Source organism: Vanellus vanellus, assembly GCF_965231255.1.
Source record: "Vanellus vanellus genome assembly, chromosome: 7".
In the NCBI taxonomy this organism is placed as follows: Eukaryota; Metazoa; Chordata; class Aves; order Charadriiformes; family Charadriidae; genus Vanellus; species Vanellus vanellus.
Genome location: NC_138912.1, coordinates 16,436,442 through 16,459,194, shown reverse-complemented (window position 1 = coordinate 16,459,194; position 22,753 = coordinate 16,436,442). Strand labels below are relative to the sequence as shown.

General features: G+C 60.8%; 2 protein-coding genes across 3 annotated transcripts; one reads left to right on the top strand and one right to left on the bottom strand.

Annotated features, from left to right (window-relative positions):
• Positions 1–1,253: 1,253 nt before the first annotated feature.
• Positions 1,254–6,347, bottom strand: UBTD1 (ubiquitin domain containing 1). The gene is made up of 3 exons (XM_082486672.1): positions 6,198–6,347; positions 2,257–2,484; positions 1,254–2,025 (listed from the first exon to the last, which is right to left on the bottom strand). Exons 1-3 carry the CDS (start codon positions 6,262–6,264, stop codon positions 1,640–1,642), a joined length of 681 nt encoding a protein of 226 aa, XP_082342798.1. The 5' UTR covers positions 6,265–6,347; the 3' UTR covers positions 1,254–1,639.
• Positions 6,348–6,688: 341 nt separating this feature from the next.
• Positions 6,689–22,685, top strand: MMS19 (MMS19 homolog, cytosolic iron-sulfur assembly component; the record flags this gene model as incomplete). Of its 2 annotated transcripts, none has more annotated exons than XM_082486419.1 (31): positions 6,689–6,791; positions 11,047–11,095; positions 11,891–11,991; positions 13,558–13,643; positions 14,065–14,139; positions 14,722–14,791; positions 14,988–15,116; positions 15,328–15,389; positions 15,669–15,755; positions 16,066–16,140; positions 16,420–16,497; positions 16,811–16,949; positions 17,342–17,496; positions 17,714–17,792; positions 18,050–18,175; positions 18,495–18,576; positions 18,936–19,033; positions 19,419–19,559; positions 19,795–19,950; positions 20,168–20,267; positions 20,383–20,485; positions 20,597–20,671; positions 20,806–20,932; positions 21,016–21,116; positions 21,197–21,253; positions 21,364–21,550; positions 21,657–21,739; positions 21,831–21,995; positions 22,073–22,132; positions 22,249–22,349; positions 22,426–22,685. In XM_082486419.1, the coding sequence occupies 31 exons, from the start codon at positions 6,689–6,691 to the stop codon at positions 22,451–22,453; spliced, it is 3,078 nt and encodes a 1,025-aa protein (XP_082342545.1). In that variant the 3' UTR covers positions 22,454–22,685. The 2 variants fall into 2 exon arrangements, with proteins under 2 accessions (XP_082342545.1, XP_082342546.1); XM_082486420.1 differs by having other exon boundaries at positions 20,099–20,267.
• Positions 22,686–22,753: the final 68 nt, after the last annotated feature.

Below are 22,753 nucleotides of genomic sequence, written 5' to 3'. Positions count from 1 at the left end.
CGCCGGCCCCTCCGTCCCGCAGCCCAAGGGCACTGACAGCTGTGGCTGCTCCACATGACTGGGGCAGCTTTGCCATGAGCTCACCCTCCTGCTTTCTGGTGGCCCTGGCTCACCTCCATGGCCCCGCACCCTCTTAAAGAGACCCATGGTCCACCCATGGGTTTCCCAGGACCCCCGTGCTGGGCACAGGGAGCTGGGATGTGCACTGCCCACAGCAGCTGGTCCAGAGAGGCTCAATGGAGCAGGAACACAGTCCAGGGTCACCCCGAGGGTCCTGTGCCACCCACCCTGGGTGGCCGGGATGCTCCCTGTGCCTCCCGTCACTCCATCCCCATGCAACCAGATGCTGCAGCACCCACCAGCATCTCCCACGGCTCCTTGACACCTGGGGGAAGCTGATGCCCACTACAAAGGGAGGCGATGGGACCCCTCAAACCTCTCAGCCAGCAGCAGGCAGCATGTGATGCCGGGAGCCACGACCCTCTGCGCCACTTTGGAGGATGACCTCAGGTAGGGAGCATCCCCAGCAGCCCAGCCAGTGTCCTGATGGCTGCCCGGCCTCCCCCGCCGTGCACGGGCAGCCTGGCCAGCCTCACGTGGGGTCGGCGGGCAGAGCCGGCAGCTATTCCTGGCAGCGGGGACATTGTTCAGTCCCCCTGGGCTTTGCTCTCCCCCTTTGTAAGATGAGGCCAGTGCCGCCCTGTGCCGGGACAGTTAATGCGCTGGGCACCAGCTCTCGGCACAAGACCTGGGGGAAGGACAGATGGTGACACGTCACTGTCACCCTCCTGGGCAGTTCCCAGCAACACACTTGGGTGCCCTGTCCCACGGGTGCCACAGCCACTGGCTGCAGAAAGGTGCCGTTTTCACCCACACAGGCTACAGAGCTTCAAAGGTGGTCCTGGAACCACCCTCCTCCGTGGACTGTCCCACCTGCCCCCAGGGCAGGAACAGGCTGAAACCTCCGGAGGGGAGCCCCAATAAAGGGAGGTGGTTGGCCCCATGGCCACAAGCAGCCAGGATGGCAATGGGACAATGCTGGCAGCGCTGGGGAAGGGTCCAGGCAAAGGGCCGGGGGTGGCAGGACAGGGTCAGGGTGGCACCGGGGAGCAGAGCTAGGGCACCCAGGCTCTTACTGGACACCTTGTGCCCACCCTGACACAGAAGCAGATGTAGGACAGGCATGGTGACCTCCTGTGGCTGTAGGTGACAGCCCCCCTCAGCCTGCCCCAGGGACAGAGGAAGGATGAAAAGGCTTTATTGATAAATACAGACTATGTACAGAGGGGAGACATCTCCACCCAGCCCAGCATCCCAGGGCCTCCTGGCCAGGGGGAGCCAGAGCCCAGCAGGTCACAGCCTCTCCCCACCGGCACAGCCCGGCAGCGGGGCCACAGCTGCGCCGCCCCCCACCCCCGGAGACATTTGGTCTCAAACCTCCTGCAGTAAACAGTGCCTGCCCGTGTCCCCAGCTGAGAGGGGCGACTGCAGGAGCACAGCCCTGCACAGCCCTTGCTGGGGGGTGACCCTGGGGGGGTAGCAGGAGCTGCCCCCGCTCCGGCAGGGCTAGGATACAGCATGGTGCATCCCCAGAGGTGCCACTGCCCCCTGCCCTCTCCCCGCAAACCAGTGGGGGGAATCAGTTCCTTGGCGGCAGGGGCTGGTTGACAATCACTTGCACCACAAAATCCTTCTGGATCTTGGTCTCCTGCAGCCGCGTGCGGTCGGTGAGCAGCTTGCCTGAGAAGAACCAGCGCTGCCAGGCCAGGTCGATGCCCTCCTGTGCCTGCAGCTGCTTCTTCAGCTGCCCGATGGTGTCGCCCATGCTGGCACTGAGCCGCAGGTCCTTGCCGGTGGAGAGCCGCACCTTGAGAGCGAACTCCCGCCGGGCGTTGGGCAGGGGCTCGGCCGGCTCCGCTGCCTCCTCCTCGCTCCGCTCCAGGATCAGGTTGACGGGAGGTGCCAGGCAGTAGACGGGCAGCTGGTACCGGTTGCCCAGCTCATCGTAGCACTCCGTCAGGGACCCTGGGGATGGCAGGGTGAGATGCTGTGGGTGGGCATCCTCATGGACCACCCAAATGGGGACAGGGACACCCCAGGCAGTGGGGCAGAGCCTGCCTTGCCACCTTTGGCTTGGCTGAGCTGCATGGATGGCAGCCGAGAACCACTCTCCTCTCCAACCTGGGACCCCCCCATGTGCCCAGATATGGGGCACTTGGCACCCACCCCACCCACACCCCTGGTACCATCCCTCACCGTGGGGCAGGGTGATACTGGCTCCATCGAGGATGGCCTGGGCCAGGCTGTGGTCATTGGCCTCCACGGCATAAGCAGCTGCCTTTAGGGCATCCCAGATCTCCTTGCGGCCCTCGAAGGCGGGTGCCGTGTCCCAAAATTCATCCCGCTTGCTGCGCAGTTGCCCATCCGTCATGGGGTAGTCGCTCTTCCACTTGGGACGCTCCTTCTTCAGGGGCTCATTGCGGCCTGGGGAGGGGAGGGATGCTCAGCCAAGGGACGGGGCTCCCCCTTGGGCCCCAAACCCCCCATCTCCTCATCCCCATGGGCTCCTGGGGACCCCTTGCACCATGCACAGCAGCGTCCAAGGGACTGACCTGCCCAGCACAGGACAGTCCCCCAACACAACCAGGGGTAACTCAACTAAAGCTAGCCCTGCCCAAGGTCCCACTGGCTCCATAGCAGCTGCCCTCCCAAATGACATCTCTTGCCCCCGTGGTAAGGGGACCAGCCCCTGCCCCACAGGGTGGCCGCAGGGACTCGGGGCCCTTTGAGGCAGAGCAGTATTTTTAGCTTGGGGAATTAGCCAGGAAATAAGCTGGTGAGTCGGAGTGGGAAGGGGATTACAGGGGCTGAGCTGCAGCCCTGGCAGGGCAGGGGGCAGGACTTCTCAGCCCTCTCTGCCCACCCCAGGGTGGCAGGGACCAGCTCCAGACAAGACAGCAGGCACACAGCATGCAGGGCATTAGGGGGGCAGAGGGCATCACCACAGTGGGGGGCTCCCAGCCTGCAGCAGCTGAACCAAGCAGGCTCTCCATGAAACAGCTCCCAACCATGTCCCCAGGTACCAGCAGCAGCCAGCACTGCCCAGGGCACAGTAGCAGGGGTCTGGGCCACCCCCCACACCAGCCCCGTGTCACTCTGCCCTCCCTACACCAGGCTGCGGCCCCGTGGGAACGGCCCCATCCCGTCGGCCCCATGGCTGGGCAGGAAGCGTGGGGCAGGAAAGAGCTGTTGTCACTCCCAGCTGAGCACGGGACAATGAGTGACAACAGCTCCTTCCTGCTGACCCTCTCCCTGGGGCGGCCAGCCAGCACCCTTCCTGTGGGGACGGGACATTGGGGATGTGGAGCCCCAGCCGGGCAGGAAGGACGCCTGTGCCCGCAGTGACCTGCCAGGCAAGGTGATGCCACACACCCCAGCTGCTGGGGACAGCCACCACCGCCAGCTGTGGGCTGAGCCACGTTCCCCAGGCAGCTTTTTCTGTGCAAGTGCACGGTGACACAAGGCACTACATAACCTTTATTTTGTACCAGCCCTGTCCCACTCCGTCCAAGACCACTGGAGCTAGCAATGCACCCACTTTCCCAGCAAGCACCCAGCCCAGAGCTGGATACAACACATGGCACCCACCCCAGGGGTCCCCATGGGGCACAGGAGCTCAGCTACCCCAGGGCTGGACACTGAGCATCCCTGACAGGCAGCATCCCACACGCATCCCCGGAGGAGCGAGGGCAGCCGGCCGCAGCCAGCACTGCCGATTCAGCAGTCACGGTGCCGGGCAGGAGGGATTTGCAGCACCACAGGACAGAGCAAGGTCGGAGCCGGCACCTGCCCTGGGAGGGCAGCAGAGCAGCGGTCACGGCCAGCCTGAAGGACACAGTTGGGACTGCATCTCCACACTGCTGTGGCCACCAGGCTAGGGCATGCATCCTCACAGTCGAGACCGTGGTGCATGGCAGGACTCCCAGCTGCCACCATCCCTCCAGCTTCGCTCGCGGCAAAGGGAAGAGTTTGGCCCAGGGGAGGCAGCAGGATCCAAACCACAGGGCTTGGCCACAGCAGGGAGCGGGGACAGGTTGTGGCTGCCCCGTGAGGGCAGGTGTGCCCGGCAGCCTTGCCCAGGTAGGCAGGGACTTAAGCCTTGTCTATTTTTTGCTGCCGCCCAGCCAGGCCCCGCAGCTTCTAATCACCTCCTGCCGCTCTATTCCTGGCCCCTTGTGCAACTCTCCATGGCAGCATCGCCGGACAGGTCCGGCCACTCGCTGCACCCACACTCGAGCCAAGAGGATCTGGCTAGCAGCCTGCCAGCCTCCTGCCCTGTGCCTGCAGCACCCTGCCTGCGGCTCAGCCCCCCACCTCGTGGTGCCCCAGAGCAGGAATCCCCAGGCAGGATGCTGTGCCCCAGGGGCTCCCCTGCCCCGGTCTTGCTCCCTGCCCAGCTGGAGAGCCTCAGGCAGCCCCAGCCGGCAGGTCCTAGAGGAGATGCCAGCCAGATGGCACGTGACATTGCTTCCAGTGGTGCCAGCTGGTCCCCTCCTGAGCCAGGCAGGGACACGATGCTGCGTGCCACTGGCATCCCATGCTGTGGCAGGCTGGCCACCTGAGGGACAATGCTGTCACCCGCTGTGATGAGCCCTGGCAGGACCCCGCTGGAGCGGGCCACAGCAAGCCCCAGCCAGGGCAGGAGGGCTCCTTGGCAGGGTCCCTGCAGCAGTCGAGGCAAGCAGGCAGAGCACCCTTCCCGCCAACAGCAAGTCCTTGCATGCTGGGACCTGCCAGCCCGGGGCTGTGTCCCCACACTGCAGGCCACAGCCGCTGCAGCCTCGCTTCATCGTCCACTGCCTGCTGAGTGGTTCCTGTGGGCTGGTGACACCAAGCAGGCAAGGGCAGGAGCCAGCCTGGGCACCCCAGCACCGGGGATGGCCCCACTACCCTGGGAAGGGACACGCTGCAAGAAAGCGGCAGTTGCCAGGGGCCAAGGGGCACCACAAGGGGACCATGGCCCATCCCAGGAGCACCTGGCAGGGAGTGAGTAGCAGAGATGGAGATGCAGGCTCTGCAGCCAGCTGTTGCCAGGCACAGGAGGGGAGCACACAGATCCAGATGTTGGGATCCAGCCCCTGCAGCCACAGCAGCCCAAAGGTACAAGGCAACAGCTGGAGACCCCAGGACTCGCTGGCACCCACAAGAAGGCACCTGCGCCCCTGGGTGCCAGAGTGTGCTGGGACAGAGGGCCGTAGGGCTGCCGGCTCCGTGGGGGACCATCACCCTGATCCAAGCTAACAGCCATGGCACCCCACACGTGTTGCCGGAGCGGTGTGCACCATCCCACAGGAAAACCTGCCTCCCGCCTGCATCCCAGCTGCGGGCGAGGGCTGGGGCGCCCCATTCCCGGGCACACGCTTCCTGCTCCTCCTCTCCCGCCGCCTACCACCGCTTTGCCATAAACACGGTAATTACCGGCTGCGATTGCACCGGCCGGGGAGGCGGGCGAGGGGAAGGCAGGTGTGATTCACCCCGCCGGCCCACGTCCCACGTCCCCTCCGCCGGCAGGTAGCCCTGCCCATCCCCGTGGCCTCCGGGACAGCACCTCATGGCACCCGGGTATTCGGCTGCCGGTAACCCCGGGGAGCCGTGGGGCTGCACCATCCCCCACACTCCAGACCGGCGCAACCGCTTCCTTCCCGGTCCCTGGCACCTTCCGAAGCCCCGGGGCAGCGGGGACGGGGTTGTGCCTGTCGGCAGTGCCCCGGTGTACGGGGAGCACCGGCCCGGGGCAGGCAGGGTGCCGGGGGAAACTACCGAGCACAAACCGGGGCCACTCACCACCCTGCAGCCTCCCCCCCCCCCGGGTACCCCCTCCTCAGGAGGAGCTGGGGACCGGGCAGGACACTCCGTGCACGCCGGCCCTGACCCTGCAACCCTCCCCGGGGCTCCGCGGTGCCTGCCCGCTCCAGGGCCGGGAACCCCCGGCGCCCGGGGAACGCCGGGGGCACAGAACGGCTCCCGGGGGTGTGCATGGGACAGACACCCCCCCGCGCCCACGGACTGTGCCCCTCCGGTGCCCACACTGCCCCCGCGCCCGCCACCCCCAGGGATGCCCGGCCCCCCCCCGGTGCCCGCGATCCCGGGGGCGCCCGGGGGGGGGGGGGGGGGGGGGGGGGGGGGGGCACGCTCACCTGCTCGCTTGCGGGGATTCCCGGCGGCGGGCCGTTCCCGGCGCTGCCGCCCCACGCAGCCGCCCATGGCGGGGCTCAACGGCGGCGGCGCTCGGCATGGGGCCGGGCCGGCTCCGCGCTGCGCCCGACCGCGGGGCCCGGCACCGTGCAGCCGCCCCGCCCGGCTCTGAGCGCCGGGTCCGCCCCGCCGCCGGAGACACCCCGCGTCGCGCCAGGCCCCGCCCCGCCCCCCCAGGTGCGCATGTGACCGCCCGCACCGGCACCGGCGCCGCCACCGGCGCCGCCCACGTGGGCGCGACCGCCGCCGCAGCGCTTTTGTCCCCTCCGCTCCGCCGTACCCCGCCGGCCCCGCCTCTCACTCGCGTCCCCCCCCTTCCCCCCGGAGGCCCCTGCTGCTCCCCCTCCCCATTGGTCACCGCCCGCCGCGCGAGGACCCGGCGCATGCGCAGGGCGGGAGGGCCGGCGGCCGGCGTCCCTGCGCGCGGAGTGTCATGGCGGCGGCCGGGGCTGGGATGGGAGTTGAGGCGCTCGCCGCCTCCGTCCAGGACTTCGTGGCTGGACAGCAGAACGGCCGCGCCGCGGAGGTGGCGGCAGGTACTGGGCGGGCGCGGCTGCGAGGCGGGGCGGGGCCGGGCGTGGGCACAGCGGCGGGGCCGGGCTTGGGGCGGGCGTGGGCACGGCTGGGGGTGGCGGGACGGGTCGTAGTGGGGTGGGGTGGGGTGGGTTTTGAGGGTGAACGTGGACCGTGGGGCTGGCTGTGGGGAGGTGGGCCAGGCTGTGGGGAGGTGGGCCTGGCTGTGAGGATGTGGGGCAGGCTGTAGGGATGTGGGCCTGACTATGGGGCAGGACATGGCAGGGTGTGGGGATGTGGGACAGAGTGTGGCCATGGGTTGGGCTGGGGCATGAGGCTGTGGAGCAGGGCATGGGGGAATGGGTAGGGCCTGCAGCTGTGAGCTGGGCATTGAAAGGAGGGATGAGGCTGTGGGATAGGTGTGGGGCAGCAGCTAGGGTGAGGGGCACTAGGGGCAAGACAGAGGTGGGTGTGGGTAGATGTGGGGCTGTTGGGAGCTGGGGTGAGAGCAGAGTTGTGGAGTCTGTGGCGTGGGTCAGGGCTTTAGATAACAGGTCTAAAGCATGAAGTGGGATTGAAGGTGTTGGATCTGCAAGGGCTGGCCTGGAACAGGGAATGGGGCTTCAGGATGGGATATATGGCATGGGATGTGTGAGCTGATGGGAGTACAAGGCTGCAGGCCCCGGCATTGGAGGTTTGGGGTGCAGTGGGAGCTGCTGTGGGTGGTACTGGGTATGACTGTCTGGGAGGTGGCCATGGCTGGGTGGCAGAGAAGGCACCAGTGTCAAGGGAGCCCCTGGCCTTGCTGTGATCACAGACTCACAGAATGACAAGGGTTGGAAGTGAGCTCTGGAGATCATCTAGTCCACCCCCCCTGCCAGAGCAGGTACATCTAGAGTAGGTTGCACAGGATGGCATGCAGGCATCCAGATGCTGTGGGAGATGACTGATGCGCAGGCTTCGCTGGCCTCTGCTTCTGGGGCCCAGGCTCTCACTGCCCTCACTGTGGTTCCTCCTCCTTCCTGGCAGGGCTTGAGGCATTTGGTTTCTTTGGGTAATTTGTCTTTCTGCTTGGAGCAGCTCTTTGATGACTTTGTTACATTAGAGAATTTGTGGCTTCAGGAACGTGGCTTTCTAAGGATAAGGCAGCATGTTTGTGTTTCTAGGCAGTGGCTTCAGCATGTTTTGGAAAGGAGTTGGGAGAGCAGAGAAGGATTATGTAGATTACATTACACAAAGGGGTAGCTTATAGACCTTTCCCAAGACTGATAGATTGTGAACTGATCTGTGGTATCTTGGTGATGAGATGAGCTGGCAAATCAGGAAGGTAACCCAGTGGTCTGCGTAACAGAGTGAAGAAAATGCCAAGGAAATTCAGTAAACTATGTGACATTCAAGATGTTGCAAAACAGTTGCACAAAGCCTCCAACATATTTGGGGTAGACGAGGGGAAAGATAACCTTACAACTGCTGTTGTTGTCTGTGGTCATGTTACAGAAGTGCCCAGAGAAAGCTTTGTCTCTTCGAAGACATGCAAAGAGAAGAGCCGCCCCTGCCCCCCCACCCCCCAGCTCTTGTCAGCCATATGGCACTGGTGACAAACCTACCTTGACAAGCGAGGGAGCCGGCAAGTGTCCTTTGGCCCCTCTGACCTCATATAGAATCACCCATCAGAAAGTATTAAATTGTGTCATGTATCCTTGAGGGAAAGGGGAGTTTTTTTCTAACCTTGTGGCCATTGTGCAATTGTTGGAAGAAAGGCACTGAGCTTCTCCCATGTGTTGCTGAGTACTAAATTGAGTGTAATTTGGCAAGGGGAAGAAAGGCCTTGGTGCTGTCACAGGCAGCTTGAGCTGCACGGGTCAAGGGGTGACAGAAGGAGGCTGAACTCATTTTTATTAAAAGATGAGGAGAGAATGATATTGTTCTTACAGAAATCTGTCACACTCTCCATGAATGCTGTGCTCACATTTTGAGGGTGCGGGGGAGACAAGAATGCAAACCCTGCAGAAGTGATTAATGTCTAGAAGGACACTGTGTGAAAGGGGGACAGACATGTCAGGAAAGGGAGCAGATTGACTCTGAGTAATAATGCAGCAAAGGGTAAAAGGCTTGCTTCTGTTTAGGCTCTGGGACTACAGGATACACCAGAATAGGAAGGCAGCCCCTCCTTGTAAAGGGAGTGCTGGGATTCAAGGTGTGTAATTAACCTTGGGGACGTGCTGCTGCCAGATGTGGAGGCAGAAGTTTCACAGGTTCACCACTGTGCCTGCTGTGCTGATGAGGCAGGTCCAATTATAGCTGTGCTTGCACTTCAGCCATGGCCTGCGTGGCTCTGCCTGCGAGCAGGAGGCAGCGCTTGCAGGTCATGCTGTCAGGGCTGGCATGGTCACTCCATTCGAGGTCAAGCTGGTCACATGCCCGGGTCCCTGACAACAGAGCGAGTTCTCTCACTATAGCAGAGTGGAGGGGCTCCTAACCGCGGGGAACGTCAATAGCTGATTGTGGTTTGATCATTACACCTCAGGTCTTTCCTGTTGATTAGGAAACAAGCAGCTCTATGTAGATGCTGCTTTCAGTCTATGAAAGTGCAGAGACAGAGTGCTTGGCCGCAGAGACAGCATTTGTCTCAGACCTTCTCCATGGTGGTTCAGAGGCATGAGGGCTTTTCATGAGCTTGTAGAGCGGGCTGTTGGGATGCTGGGTGGGAAGGGGTCATACGAGCTCACTCAGCAGCCCACTCTGCTTTGTGCCAGTGCACAGCACCCACTTGCTGTTGCACTGTAGTTCTTCTGCAATAAATTTTGCTGGTACCTTATGGCTCAGGTGTACCCCCTTTTCTCACTCAAGACACTGCCTGTTCGGTTTATGCCTGTCAACTCCACAACCTGCTGGGCTCCTCAAGGAATGCAGCACCCCTTATCTGTTCTGCCCCTCAGCCCAGGTTCCCTTTCCCTGTTCTGCCAGGCAGGATTGGAAGCTCTGTCTCTGCAGCCGGGGCTGCCTGCGGTCAGAAAACACTGTCATCCCTTCTCCCATCCCCAGAGACCTCTCTCTGATAAACAGCATGACTTAATACTGAAATTAGCTGCTTAGGAAGAGCCAGTAAATTCTTGCAACAGTAGGAGACACTAGCTGAGACAAGGCCTGGGAAAGCCCCAAATGAAACCTTTAGGCTTCTGAGGGGGTGGGTGCCCTGTCAGTCGTGTAGGCAAGACTTCAGCAGGGTAGAGGGATAACAGGGCCCTCTGGAGTGCCCAGAAGTGCTTCTGGGCAAAGACAGTGAACCTGGGTGACTGGAAGGTGGTTTTTATTTGTGGAGGAAAGCTGTTTTGTCCAGGTAGAGAGTGAAGGGTGCTGCTTGTTTCCCATCAATGTCCCTTGCCACATGGGCTATAGGTTAGAGGGCTGAAGGTAAGGCAGTCCCTTGCCCCCCACCCCATGTCTGACCACAGGGCACGCACAGAGCTTTCCTACTGGGAAGGCGTCACGTTGGCAGTGGGTGGTAGGAGTGGAGAACCTGCCCTTCTGCCAAGGCTTTCATAGGATGCAGCAGGTCCTTACCAAAGCCTCCCAAGGAGTGACTCTTCGCCCAGTTGAGTTGCAAGAATATTGAGGCAGAAGGTGAGTGAGGCAACCTGGCGGGGTGTCTGAGTCAGAGCTGGAAATAGAGTCCAGGAGTCCCAATGCTTCGTCTTCGTCTAACCACAAAACTGCCTTTCTCCCTGCCCTCCATCTTGGAGGGAGTTTGTGCAGGTCTTGCTCAGCATAGCGTGGAGGTGGCAGAGCCAAGGTGGGCAGCTGGGTGATCACTAGTGTCTGGGCTGTTTGCTCGGCGAGTTCTCCCTCAGGAAGCACCTAGGGAGCTGCCCTCTCTCTGCTCCCAGCTTGCTCACATTAAAGAAGTGGGTTTTGGCATCTCAGTGAAGTGGAGCACAGCAAGGCTTCTTCTCTCTGGATCCACATGTTGGTCATGATGCTGCCAGGCTGCAGGGAGAGAGTAGAGGCAAAGTGCAGGCAAGTTTGCCCCTTGCTGCCCGCTCTCAGCTCTGATCCAGTTGAGGCAGCTTACAGTCCCAGATGTGTTCGCAGGCAGGGCTGGAGGCAGCTCCACCAACTAAATGCACATGGCTTCTTCAGTGCTTAGCGAGGTGCCGGCACCCGGTCAGCCTTTCCCGCTGCAGTGCTGGGACCCTTCCTGGCATCCATCTCCAGCGCTGTGCCTGACTGACAGTCTGGGAGTCTCTTTGGTTCAGTCTCTTTACCTCCTTTCTCCAGGGGTGAAAGATGGAAGCTGGACTGTGCTGCAGCTTGTGGAAGCACTAGGGTAAGTAAAGCTTTATACATGTTATACATCACGTAAGAGCCTTACAGGGGAGATTCCCCCAAGGAGGTACAGTGAGAAGGAGAAGTGTGCTTGTCCGGGACGAACTAGCTTCAGTGCTGGTAGGTGCACCACAGCACCCACACCTGCAAGGATGTTGTCCGCTTACAGCATGGAGCCTGAGCGGTGCTTTGCCCTCCCAGGACTTGGGAGCTGTTTGGGAAAGAGTAGGGCTGGAGCAGCTCTTGATGTTCTCTCAGGACAGAGGAGAGGTGTTGTGGCAGGCAGTGAGCTGCAGGGCAGTTCTCAGTTGTGACTCCCCAGCGGGAGCTGCCTGAGCACACAGCTGCATATGACCATGTCATGAGTTGGCTGGCTCTCAGCCTTTGCTTCTGTCTCTGAGTTGTCACAGCATGGGACTCAGGGAGGCTCATTTCTCCCAAGCTGGTGGCTGGGTTTGCCTTGTTGTAAGAGGCTTTGCCCTTTTTTGGCCCTTGTGATCTTGGGAGCCTGAGTTTCAGGTGCAGAGCATGGTGCAAGAGCAATTTCTCTGGTCCAACTTGAGAACTTGGATTTATTGCTATGTATTTCTGGGGCCGGATGTGTGCATGCAGCACAGTCAGGGGAAGAGGAGTCTGCTTCCACCCTGGTAGCAAGTCAAGAAGGACTGGGCCACCACCCCCCTGCTCAGAGAGTGGCACCGCTTCGTTTTTATAATGTGTCTGCTCAGGATGTGCTTCCTGCTTGGGTGCCCCTGCTCACAACAGGCCTCTTGGGTTTTCTTCCCACTTGGGCTAGGTCTTGCCTGGAGAACACAGATCCTCGGACACGAGGGCGAGGAATCCAGCTGCTGTCACAAGTCTTGCTCCAGTGTTACTCCCTGCTCCAGGAGAAGGAAGGTAAGGGCTGCTCTGAGCCCTTGAGTGGCTGCTGGCAGGTTGGGGGCAAAGCCTGTGCCGCTCGAGTGTCTGTCCTGGAGTTGGCAAAGGGATTGATTCAGCACCATGACAACTTTGTACATGTCTCTCGAGTCAAAGTCCAAGGAGGGCATAGTGCCTCACGCTGCAGCCTTTTTGCCAACCTCCACACAATTCGGGTCACTCCCTGAACACGCCAAAGCCCTGGGCTGCAGCTGGTGCCCCCGGCAGTGTGTGGGTGTTGCACACCCAGGTGTGCTCAGCGCCACGTGGGACACCTTGGGGACACATCTGCATGTCAAAATCCTTGGGTGGTGATTCAGTGCAGGAAAACGATCATTCACAAAGCAAGTCACGCCGCAGACCTGCCGCCTGCCCAGGTTAACTCTAGGGGAACCCTGAGGCCTGGGGAGGAGGGGAGTGAAGACCTGGTTGGGAAGAGGAAGATGCCCAGTTTGTGGACAGAAGGAGAACATTTAGCTGTGGTAAATGCCCCATAGCAACTGGCTGCCAGTGAGAGAAGCCAGTAAGTGCTGCCAAACTTGGACTGGTGGCCTTGCTGATGGGTAGCTGAACCTGTGCCAGCAGGCTGGCAGAGCAGAGGGGCCCAGTTAGTAAGTGAGGTGGAGGAAGGGAAGGATGGAAGTAAAAGGTGCTTCATCCTCGGCGTTTGGCGCTCTGTAAGTCTCAGACTGTTGCCAGGCAGGGGCAAGAGTGGCTGTGCAGAGAGAATACACACAGGCTAGGTACTGGTGTAGCTGGAGTCAGGTGTGATGACTGTGATGGGGATTGGGGTGCTCCAGAGGTGGGAAGGTTCAGTGGGGATGCCTGGCAGAGTAAGAGCAGCTGAGTGAGCTGGGTTACAGCCAAGTCACCAGGAGCTCTGGAGGAGGGTGGGCAGAGCAGAGCCAGCTCCCTGGCAAGGCATGGGTGGCTACTGTGAGACCCCCAGCTGGCCCAGTCTCCCTTCGTGTCCCTCCTCACGCAGTTCATTTCTCAAGCGCTGCGTCAGGCTGCCTCCTGGAGGGGTGAGTTTCTGCAGCAGCTGTGGGCGCAGGATGCTGCTAGCCGGCTCTTCCAGTCTGCTTCCTGCTGCTGCTCCCCAGGGCCGGGGTGTGCAGGCGCCCGTGGCCATGACTCAGGGGCCGGGAACGTGTTGTGGAACCAAGTGCAGGGAAGCTGGAGCTCCTGCTCCAGCCCTGTGCCCCACCCCACGACATCCTCCAGCCTCTGCTGAGCAGGCGTCTGCTGCTTCACTGCTGGTGTCTGTACCCACGTGTCTGGACATGCCAGGGCAAATGCCTCTTGGGTAGTTCCAGCACCTCTGCAACGGCCAGAGGTGGGTGCTGCCCTGCTGCGGTCAGGCGTGGGTTGCTCATGAGGGGAGGGTGAAGGCATTGGAGCCAGGTGGGTGCACCCAATGGTGGCAGTTCATCCCGTTCACCAGTGCTTGCTTTTCATCCGGCAGCTGCTTTCAGCAGAGCTGGGGCCAGCACCCAGCAGCTGTGTTTCCTGGGACTAACACATATTGGTGTCTGTTTCTGACAGTGCTGCATTTGGTCCTGTTCTATGAGAACCGGCTGCAAGATCATCACCTTGTGATCCCCTCGGTGCTCCAGGGACTCCGAGCACTGGTGAGCTTGTGCCCTGCAGCCTGCAGTGCTGGGATGCGCTCCAAGAATGGTGCTGGGGAGGTGCAACACCTGAGTATAGGTTGGAGCAGCACATCGAACAGGGCCCAGCTGGGCTGTCAGCTCCTGCCTGGTGGCATTACCCTGTCTCCTCCGTGCTCCTGCTGTGTCTCTTGCAGAGGGGCAGGGAAGAGGACGCAGCCTTAATTTCCTGCCCCATGCAGATGTTGGGGCAAGGATTTCCCTGGCCACCCTGAGGAGCAGCACAGATGATAAGCATCTTGTTCTGTCCTGTCTGTGGGGTTGGTGAGCTCTCCCTGCTGTAGGAGAGGATCTTGAAGGTAGCTGCTGTACACAGGCAGGAGATCTGTTATGTGGCTGCCGTTGTGGTTTTCTATTCTTGCTTTTCTTTTCCTGTCCCCAGAGCATGTGTGAGGTGCTGTCTCCAGGGCTCGCGGTGTCTGTGCTCAAAACCATCTTCCAGGAGGTACACGTGCAGGTGAGCAATGGGATTTCACATCCTCCTATCCCTGCTCCCTGCTCCCTGGGGGTCTGGGGATGGCCTGCCCCCCTGGGGGCTGAGCACGTTCAGTAGCAGTACGGTGTAGTGCACCCTTCAGCAGCAGTGCAGTGCTTCTGCAGAGCTTAGAGACTGCATGGCTCACTGCAGAGCAAGAGGCAGACAGCAGCCGAGGATCCTGTTTGGCCCTTGACCTCTCTTCTCTCAGCCCTAGGGGAATTATTTCCTTTGCTCTATTCTCCAGGCTGTGTTTAAGTGCTCCCAGCCCCCAGATTTTCCTCCAATTTAAGATCGTTTATGCTGGCAGGGCCTTGGGCAGCATGTGTGGTCCTGGTGTGACTGTGATGGTGCATGCATGCAGTGATGGACACGGTCATGTTCAGGTGCACATAGGCATATGCGCGCTTTGCATGCGATGAATGGGATCTGTGTGCCAGGAAGCAGCAGCTGAGCTGCTGGGGGTCCTGCCGCCTTCTCAAGGGTATGCACTGCCCTTGGGTGGTGGATAGCAGTGCTGCCATGTGCAGAGGCTTGTTTTGATTGCTCTGTTCCTCCTTCCAGTCCCTGTTGCAGCTGGACCGCCACACAGTCTACAGCATCATCACCAACTTCATGGGCACCAGGGAGGAAGGTGAGGGGGCAGATGCCAGAACCACTCTGGGGTTGTTCAGGCTGGCAAAGTGGCTTGCTTTTGCTTTCTCCAAGGGCTCTGGGGTTCTGCCTGGGGAGAGCTGGAAGGGCTGCGGGGCTGGGGAAACTGGGCTGGTTTCATGCCATGTTGATGAGGTCTGGTGTCTTGCACCTGCTCACATTCCTTCTTTCTGCAGAGCTGAAGGGTCTGGGTGCCGACTTCACCTTTGGCTTCATCCAGGTGATGGACGGGGAAAAGGATCCCCGAAATCTGCTGGTGGCCTTCCAGATCGTGCGTGATCTCATTGCCAAGAACTACGCCCTGGGTGAGCCTGTGCCTGCTGTGCAGGGCTGACTGGGAGACATGTCGCTTTTCTTTGAGCTGTTGGAGGGATAGCTCTTGGGTCTTACCAGGGCTGGGGTGGTCCCTGACATGGTTTAGGAGCTGCAGAGCCAGCCTGTCATGGGTGCTAGGCATAGCTGCTGTGCCTCTTTTGCCCAGTGTCTCTTCTTACTCCCTCTCACCTCTCCCTGCAGGTCCCTTTGTGGAGGAGCTGTTTGAAGTTACGTCTTGCTATTTCCCCATTGATTTTACTCCAGTGAGTGAGTCTGCCCCATGCCACAGCCTGTTCCTTCTGGTGTTTTGTCAGAGGGTTGTGTCCCCTCCAGGGAATGGGAGGAGAGGGTGGGCAAGAGTCTTGGCTGGGCAGTGTTGAGCTGCGAGCTGTGGTACCCAGGCTGACAGGCCAGTGTCAAGCTGGCTGCAATGACTGGCATCACTGCTGCCTTGCTGGAGAAGAGGTGATGCAGCCTCAGCTGATGGATGGGTTGGGAGGTTTCCTGACTGGTGGGTGACCTGTTCTCTGCTTCCTTTCCAGCCTCCTAATGACCCTCATGGCATCCAGAAAGAAGATCTGATCCTAAGCCTCCGGGCCCTACTGGCCTCCACACCCCAATTTGCTGAGGTAGGAAGCTCCTAGGGGGTTCTTGAGCACCTTAATGTTCTCTAAGCCCAGGATGCATTTCATAGTGCTGCAACTCCTGCTGTGGCTCTGTGGAATGGGAAGAGCTGGGACCAGGAGCCTACACTAGGGTAGCCCTGTCTCCAGCTGGGGTTGGGCACGGGGAGAGCACTGATGCTGACACCCTGGGAAGGGGCTGCCTGTTGCTGCCCTCCATCTCTGCTCTCCTGGCGAAGGCTGAGCTTGCAGCCCTGCAGGGCCATGGACAAAGTGGTGAGAAGGGTGGGCTGAGTCTAAGTGCCTCTCTCTGCAGTTCCTGCTTCCTCTGCTCATTGAGAAGATGGACTCAGATCTGCAAAGTGCCAAGCTTGACTCCCTGCAGACTCTGGTAAGGAGGAATCCCCTACTCCCTTCAGCCCATAACTGGCCTGCAGCAGCAGCAGCCACCAGCCACCTCTGGGCCCTTCTCCCTGCCAGCCAGAGACTCTCCCTTGGAGAGCCACAATTTCCAGGGTTCTAGCTTGGCCTGCATCACTCTTCCTCTTTTTCTCTCCCTTGAGTGATTTGTGCAGTTCAGCGTGAGCCTGCCAGGAAGGGCAGTGTCCCTGCTCTTTGTCCTCCCAGTACTGGCTTCTTTCTGATGCTTTCTCCTGATTCTCTCTTGCAGACTGCCTGCTGTGCCATCTATGGGCAGAAGGAGCTGCAGGAATTCCTCCCCAGCCTCTGGTCATCCTTGCGCAGGGAGGTGAGTACTGCAGGGTCCCTAACAAACGCTCCACCACAGTTGGGCTCCTGCTGAGCAGGAGTTCACAGCCAGACCAAGTGGGCCCCCTATCTTCCAGCGTGCCCCACCTGTGGCCTTGGACAGCCCCAGCTGAAAAGTGGGGGGACAGGCCAGCCTTATCAGCATATCACTGGGGCTTGGATGTGCCACACTGCATGTTCAAAGCATGTGGGAAGTGAGGCAGGAGCCTGAGTCCTTCAGCCCGCGTTGGGAGTGTGAAGCCTGCGGTTGGGGTCAGCACGGAGCTTAGCTCATCCTATGGCCTCTCCTGCAGGTGTTCCAGACAGCGAGTGAGAAGGTTGAGGCGGAGTGTCTGGCCGCACTGCATGCCCTCTCTGCCTGCCTCTCCCGCTCCGTGCTCAGCTCTGACACCGAGGATCTGCTGGATTCCTTCCTCAGCAGCATCCTGCAAGGTAGCTAGCAGAGAGACCTACCCTGCCCCAAGCAGCCAGGCCTGCAAGCATCCTCCTAGCTAGAGATCCACCCTCCTGTTCTCTTTGAAGCCTCTTTATTTTTCTAGCCTTCACAGCCACTGTTGGCTTCTCCAAGGTAATTGGCTGCAGGAAGAGAGAAGTGGGCACAGTAGGAAATGCCTATTGGATTGAGTTGCTTCCCTCTCTGCTGGGGTTGGGGCGTCCAAGGCTGTGCTGTGCCCTTGGAGCTGGGGGAAGCAGTGCTGTTAGAGAGGCTGTGCTGCATCTCAGAGCTGCACCCTAGCAGCATGTCGCAGCCCAGATATCAGCTACATCCCTTCACGCGAGGCAGAGGAGCTCTGCTGGTGCAGCTGACGCCCAGCCTATCTCAGATTGCAGGCACCATCTGTGTGAGCCCGACATGAAGCTGGTGTGGCCAAGTGCCAAACTCCTGCAGGCAGCAGCGGGTGCCTCCCTCCGCACCTACCACCGTGTCACCCGCAGCGTCCTGCCCCTGCTGCTGGAGCAGTACACCAAGCACCCACAGGTGAGGGACACCCCAGGCTCCGCAGTCACAGACAGCAGGGCTGAGTGCACCCACTGGCTCTGCAGGGCTTGGTGGGAGCAGCATGTCAAAGTGGGTGTCCTTCCCTGGCTGTGGGTGGGGACCCCATGGTCACGCTTCGGCCTTGCAGTGCGGGGCTGAGGTGTAGCTGTGTCCCAGCAGTGACGGTGGTCTGGGTTGCACCTTTGTGTCCCTGCAGAGCAGCCAGAGGAGGACAATCTTAGAAATGCTGCTGGGCTTCATGGAGTTGCAGCAGAAATGGGGACATGTGGAAGAAGGTGAGGATGGATGGTCCCTGTGGAGGCACCCATGTCCCAGGGGGCTGCTCGCTCTGGCCTCACCTTCCCTTATGCTGACAGAGAAGGAAAGCTCACTGACCTGGGTGGCTGCATGTGCAACCCCCTACCATGTCCCAGGGACCCTGCGTGGTTGGGGGTGAACTGGCAGGGCCCCAGAAAGGGTCTGTCAGGTGCTGTGGTGGTGGCTGTGCAGTGACAGCCAGGCACAAGCAGTGACTCCGGGCCTCTCTCTCCAGATGAGAGCACTCTGCTGTCGCTCCAAGCCCCGGTTTGCTCTGTGGTGTTTTCGGCACTGACAGATCCCAGTGTGCAGCTGCAGTTGGTGGGGATCAGGGCACTGAGTGTCCTGGGCTCCCTGCAAGGTTGGTGCCTTGTTTCCCTTGGGGAGGCAGAGGGAGGTGTTACCCTGTTCTGGGAGACATGGTGCCACGTGGCTGCTGGGACATCCTTGCTTGCTGCCTGTAGCTGTGCAGGAGCAGTGGCCGCATTTTCTACCCAGGCCATGAGCTCCAGGGACACTTGGTCTCTCTCTTGCCTGTTTGTGCTGGGCACCTTGTATCTCTGGCCTTTGGCATGCTGCTGCATTGCTGCTAGCCTGGATGAGAGGGAAGGATGCTGGCCAGAACACCAGCATCTTTGCCTTTGGCCGAGGGCAGGATTCTTCTACAGCTCTTGTTCCAGACTTCCTGTCTCCCTCTGACTTGGAGCTGGTGGTGGATCACCTCATCCGTCTCGCTCTGCGTGAGGAGGATTCCCAGAGCAGGTGAGGGACAGGCTGGCACCACTGCAGTCACCCATGCTCTGAGGAGAGGAACAAAGCCTGGCTTTGCTGCAGAGAGGGGCTGTAGTCTGGGGGAAGGCACAGGAACTGTCTGAACTAAAAGACCATGTGGGTATAAGAGCAAAGGGATAAACCAGGTCATTTATGGGCTAGAAATTAGAAAGTCTGGGCCTGTCAAAGTAGGGGGTTCGGCTTTGCCTGCCAGTAGGGTAAAAAAGGCAGATTGCTGAAAAATGGGGTTCTGGAGGCACCTTCTGGCCCAGATCTGTGCAGCTGGTGTACAAGGAGTCCCAGGTTTGCAGTGCTCACATCACCCCTCCCACTCTTTTCCCCCCTGGCAGCGAAGCAGCAATGGAGGCAGCTGGATCTCTGGCCCCCATCTACCCAAAGGTTTTCTCTGGACACATGGTACCCAGGCTTGAAGAGGAGCTGCAGTCAGGTAGGGCTGGCAGCCTTGGGAAGGGAGTGATGTCTGGTTTTGGGGTGAAGCCTGTCCCATCCTCATTCAGCTCTGACCAGGCAGTGGGGCTGTGCCATATGGCGTAGGTCGGTGGCTCTCCTTGGGGGATTCCCAGCGCAGGCACCATGGTGCTGGCACAGGGAAGACCGTGCCTGGTGCTGGCAACCAGCCTGTGCAGCCAGGATCACCCTTGTGGGGAGGAGCCACCCAGACAGAGCGGGCAGAGGTCCCTGGGCCTGTCATGGGCTAGTTCTGCTGTGCTGCTTCACTTTGTCCACCCTGGCAGGGTCTGGGCCCTGAATATCCTTGGGCAAGGGGGCCTGGGGTCACCCTAGCACCCTTCTGAGGTGTGTTTCCTCTTCAGAGCGGGAGGAGGAGGGCTCCCGTGACCACTGCTTCCTGCGGCAACGCTGCCTGCAGGCCCTGGCAGCCGTGTCCACCCACACCAGCATTGTGAGGGAGACCGTCCCTGTCCTGCTGCAGCATCTCCGAAAGGTGCAGAAAGGTAATGCAGCCCACAGCAGGCAGCTCCACAGAGAGTGTCTGGGCAGGAGCTGCCTCCATTACTGGTTATGGCTTGGGGAGAGCGGGGATGGCAGTGGTGTGGGGAGCCCAGGGCTGGGCTGTGAATCCCACCACTGGAGGGGGAGTAGGGAGGGCTGCATTGTCCCGGAATCCCAGTGCAGATCAGGGGGGTGGCTGCTGCGGCTGTTTGATGTGATGGTGACTGTGCCCTGCAGGGAGCGAGGCCGGGAATGCCCAGGACGTGGTCTCTGTGTGCCAGAGCCTGCACCGTGTGGCCCTGCAGTGCCAGCAGGACGCAGAAGGCTGCTGGTACTACCACCAGACGGTGGTGCCCTGCCTGCTGGCCATGGCCGTGCAGGCTTCCATGCAAGGTAGGTGCGGGTCTGGAGCAGGAAGGTGGAGAAGCAGGCAGCTCCCCGGGCTCCCTCACCCTGCAGCCAGCGCTGCTGCTGCCGCCCGCCGGCAGCCGCGGGCACTGCGGGCACCACTGCCCCCTGCCAGAGGGCCGGTGTGGGTCAGGGTGCTGTGGCTGCCTGCTCCCTCTGGGCAGAGGGCTCCAACGTGTCCCTTTCTTCCCGCTGCCTGCAGAGAACACCCACCCGCTGCTGGGCAAGGCACTGCTGGAGGAGGAGGTGCTGGCTGCCATGGTCCCAGTCATCAGCGCTGCCACCACTCACCTGAGCCCTGAGTGAGTGACGCTGGTGTGGGACGCCAGGCACTGCATCGTGGGGAGGGGGCAGGTACCCAGGAACTCTCTGGTGACCCTCCCAGAGTAGCATATTGTGATGTTTCCTTTCTCCTAGGCTGGCTGCCCAGAGTGTGTCTCATGTGGTGCCCCTCTTCCTGGATGGAGAGGTCTCCTTCCTACCCCAGAACAGTTTTCCCTGCTCCTTCCAGCCTTTTGAGGTGTGTTGGGTGCTTTGGGTTGAGGTGCCGGAACAAGGGTAGGGAATAAGGATGTTGGCATGGGCTGGCAGCAAGGACCATCATGACACATGCGCTGTTCTTCCCCTGCAGGATGGGGAGTGCTTCGAGGCACAGAGACGCCTGGTTGCCCTCCTCATGGCCTTTGTCTGCTCCTTGCCCCGCAACGTAAGTTGGTGAGGAGCAGGGTGGAGAGGGGCCCTGACTGAGCACCCTCCTGCCCGAGTCTATGGCAAGCTCCACGGGCCGAGGAAGGGAGCATCTGCAGCCCCAGGCTGTAAAACACTCCATGTCTCTTCCAGGTGGCAATTCCTCAGCAAGAACGGCTGCTCCAGGAGCTGCTGGTGTTGAGCTGCTCCTGCAACTGCCCTTTCACGGCCACCACAGCTGCCAAGTGCTTTGCGGGGCTGGTCAATAAGCACCCAGCAGGTAAGGGGGCTGGGCAAGATGCCATGGGTCGCTGCCCACTGCTGGCAGGAGAATGGCTCAGCCCATCCCTTCTGTGTCCTCAGGGCAGCAGCTGGATGAGATTCTGCAGCTTGCAGTGAACAGGATGGAGCCCGGCCTTGCAGAGGGGCCGTGCCGAACACAGGCGCTCACCCTACTGCTCTGGGTAAGGCCTGCCCTGGGTGCAGGAGAGGGAGAGAGCTGTGGGGATGCCAGCCTGGTGCTGACTCTGCTCTGCCTGCACAGGTGACCAAAGCCCTGGTGCTGCGCTACCACCCCCTGAGCTCCCACCTGACAGACAAGGTAGGTGGTGGTGGGGCTGGGCGATGTCCGAGGAGCCTGCTCGCTCCTTCTGCAGCAGCTGGGAACCCCCGGCAGCAGGGCACCCCATCTCAGGGCTCTCTCTCTCGCAGCTGCTGGACTTGCTGGGCGACACGGAGCTGGGCCCTGCTGCAGCCAATGGCTTCTCCCTGCTCATGGCCGAGTCCCCGGATGTGCTGCACAAGGGTTGCCACGCTGACGTGCGCATCATGTTCCGCCAGCGCTTTTTCACTGACAATGTCCCCAAGCTGGTGCAGGGCTTCCATGGGGCTGGCCCCGGTGAGTAGCCACCCCCAGCCAAGCCTCACCACCCCCTTACCCAGGGGACCTGAGCCGGTGTCCCCTCCTTCCCCTGGCTGCCTGTAACCATCTCTGCTCTCCACAGATGTGAAGGCCAATTATCTGAAGGGCCTGTCCCATGTGCTCAACCACCTCCCCAAGCCCGTGCTGGTGACGGAGCTTCCCACGGTGAGAGCCAGCCTTGGCTGGGGAGGATTGTGGCAGCGCAGAGCGCGTGGCTGGGAGTTACTCATGTCTCCTATGTCCTCCCCACCCGCAGCTGCTTTCCCTCCTGCTTGAGGCCTTGTCCTGCTCAGACCGCGTAGTTCAGCTCTCCACGCTGAGCTGCCTCCAGCCGCTGCTGCTAGAAGCTCCCCAGATCATGAGCCTGCACATCGACACACTGGTCACCAAGTTCCTCAGCCTCACCTCCAGCCCCACCATGGTGCGTGTGCCCCCTCCTTCTCCCCACACCCCCTTCTCCTCTGCCCCTTCCGTTGCCCTCACCCCTGTCTGTTCCAGGCTGTCCGCATCGCTGCCCTGCGCTGTGCCCACGCCCTTACCAGCCTGCCCATAACAGTGGTAAGTGCTCCTGCAGCAGCCTGCTGTCTGCTCCTACACGTAGAGGGGGTCCCAAACTTCCTCTGGGGGGCAGCCAGTACCCAGCTCTCTCACTAATAGCCCTTTCTATCCTACAGCTGCTCCCATACAAGGCTCGAGTTATCCGTGCGCTGGCCAAGCCTTTGGATGACAAGAAGAGGCTGGTGCGGAAGGAGGCGGTAGCAGCACGGGGGGAATGGTGAGTGTGTGGCTGGAGCTGTTGGGGCGCTGGTGTGTTAGGGACATGCCTGATGGCACTATCTCTGTCCCCACAGGTTCCTGCTGGGGAGCCCAGGCAGGTGAGCACCCTGCGTCCCCCTCCCTGTGCTGATGGACAATCTGACTGGGCCCTTGCTAACCTGCCAAGCCATCCAACTGATGCCATGGATCCTCAGAGCCCAGTACTGCCCCGAGTGCCAGGCCTGGAGCGTGGGGGCCGGCAGACAGCACACCTCACTGTGGCACCTTCCGGCACACCCATCCTCTTCCCAGCACCCGCCAGAGGGAAGGAGCTGTGCCACTCATGGCTTGCCCAGCCTCTGCAGCAGCCAGGGACAGTGACGGACAGACTCACCACATGTGGGTGGAGAGGGCAGGCCTGTG

Bases quoted from the DNA above. Each gene is read 5' to 3' on its own strand.
- UBTD1 (XM_082486672.1), bottom strand. From the start codon at position 6,264: ATGGGCGGCTGCGTGGGGCGGCAGCGCCGGGAACGGCCCGCCGCCGGG. The intron at 2,485-6,197 runs GTGAGCGTGCCC...TCCCCTCCCCAG, and splicing joins GAATCCCCGCAAGCGAGCAG to GCCGCAATGAGCCCCTGAAG. The intron at 2,026-2,256 runs GTGAGGGATGGT...TGCCATCCCCAG, and splicing joins CAGTATCACCCTGCCCCACG to GGTCCCTGACGGAGTGCTAC.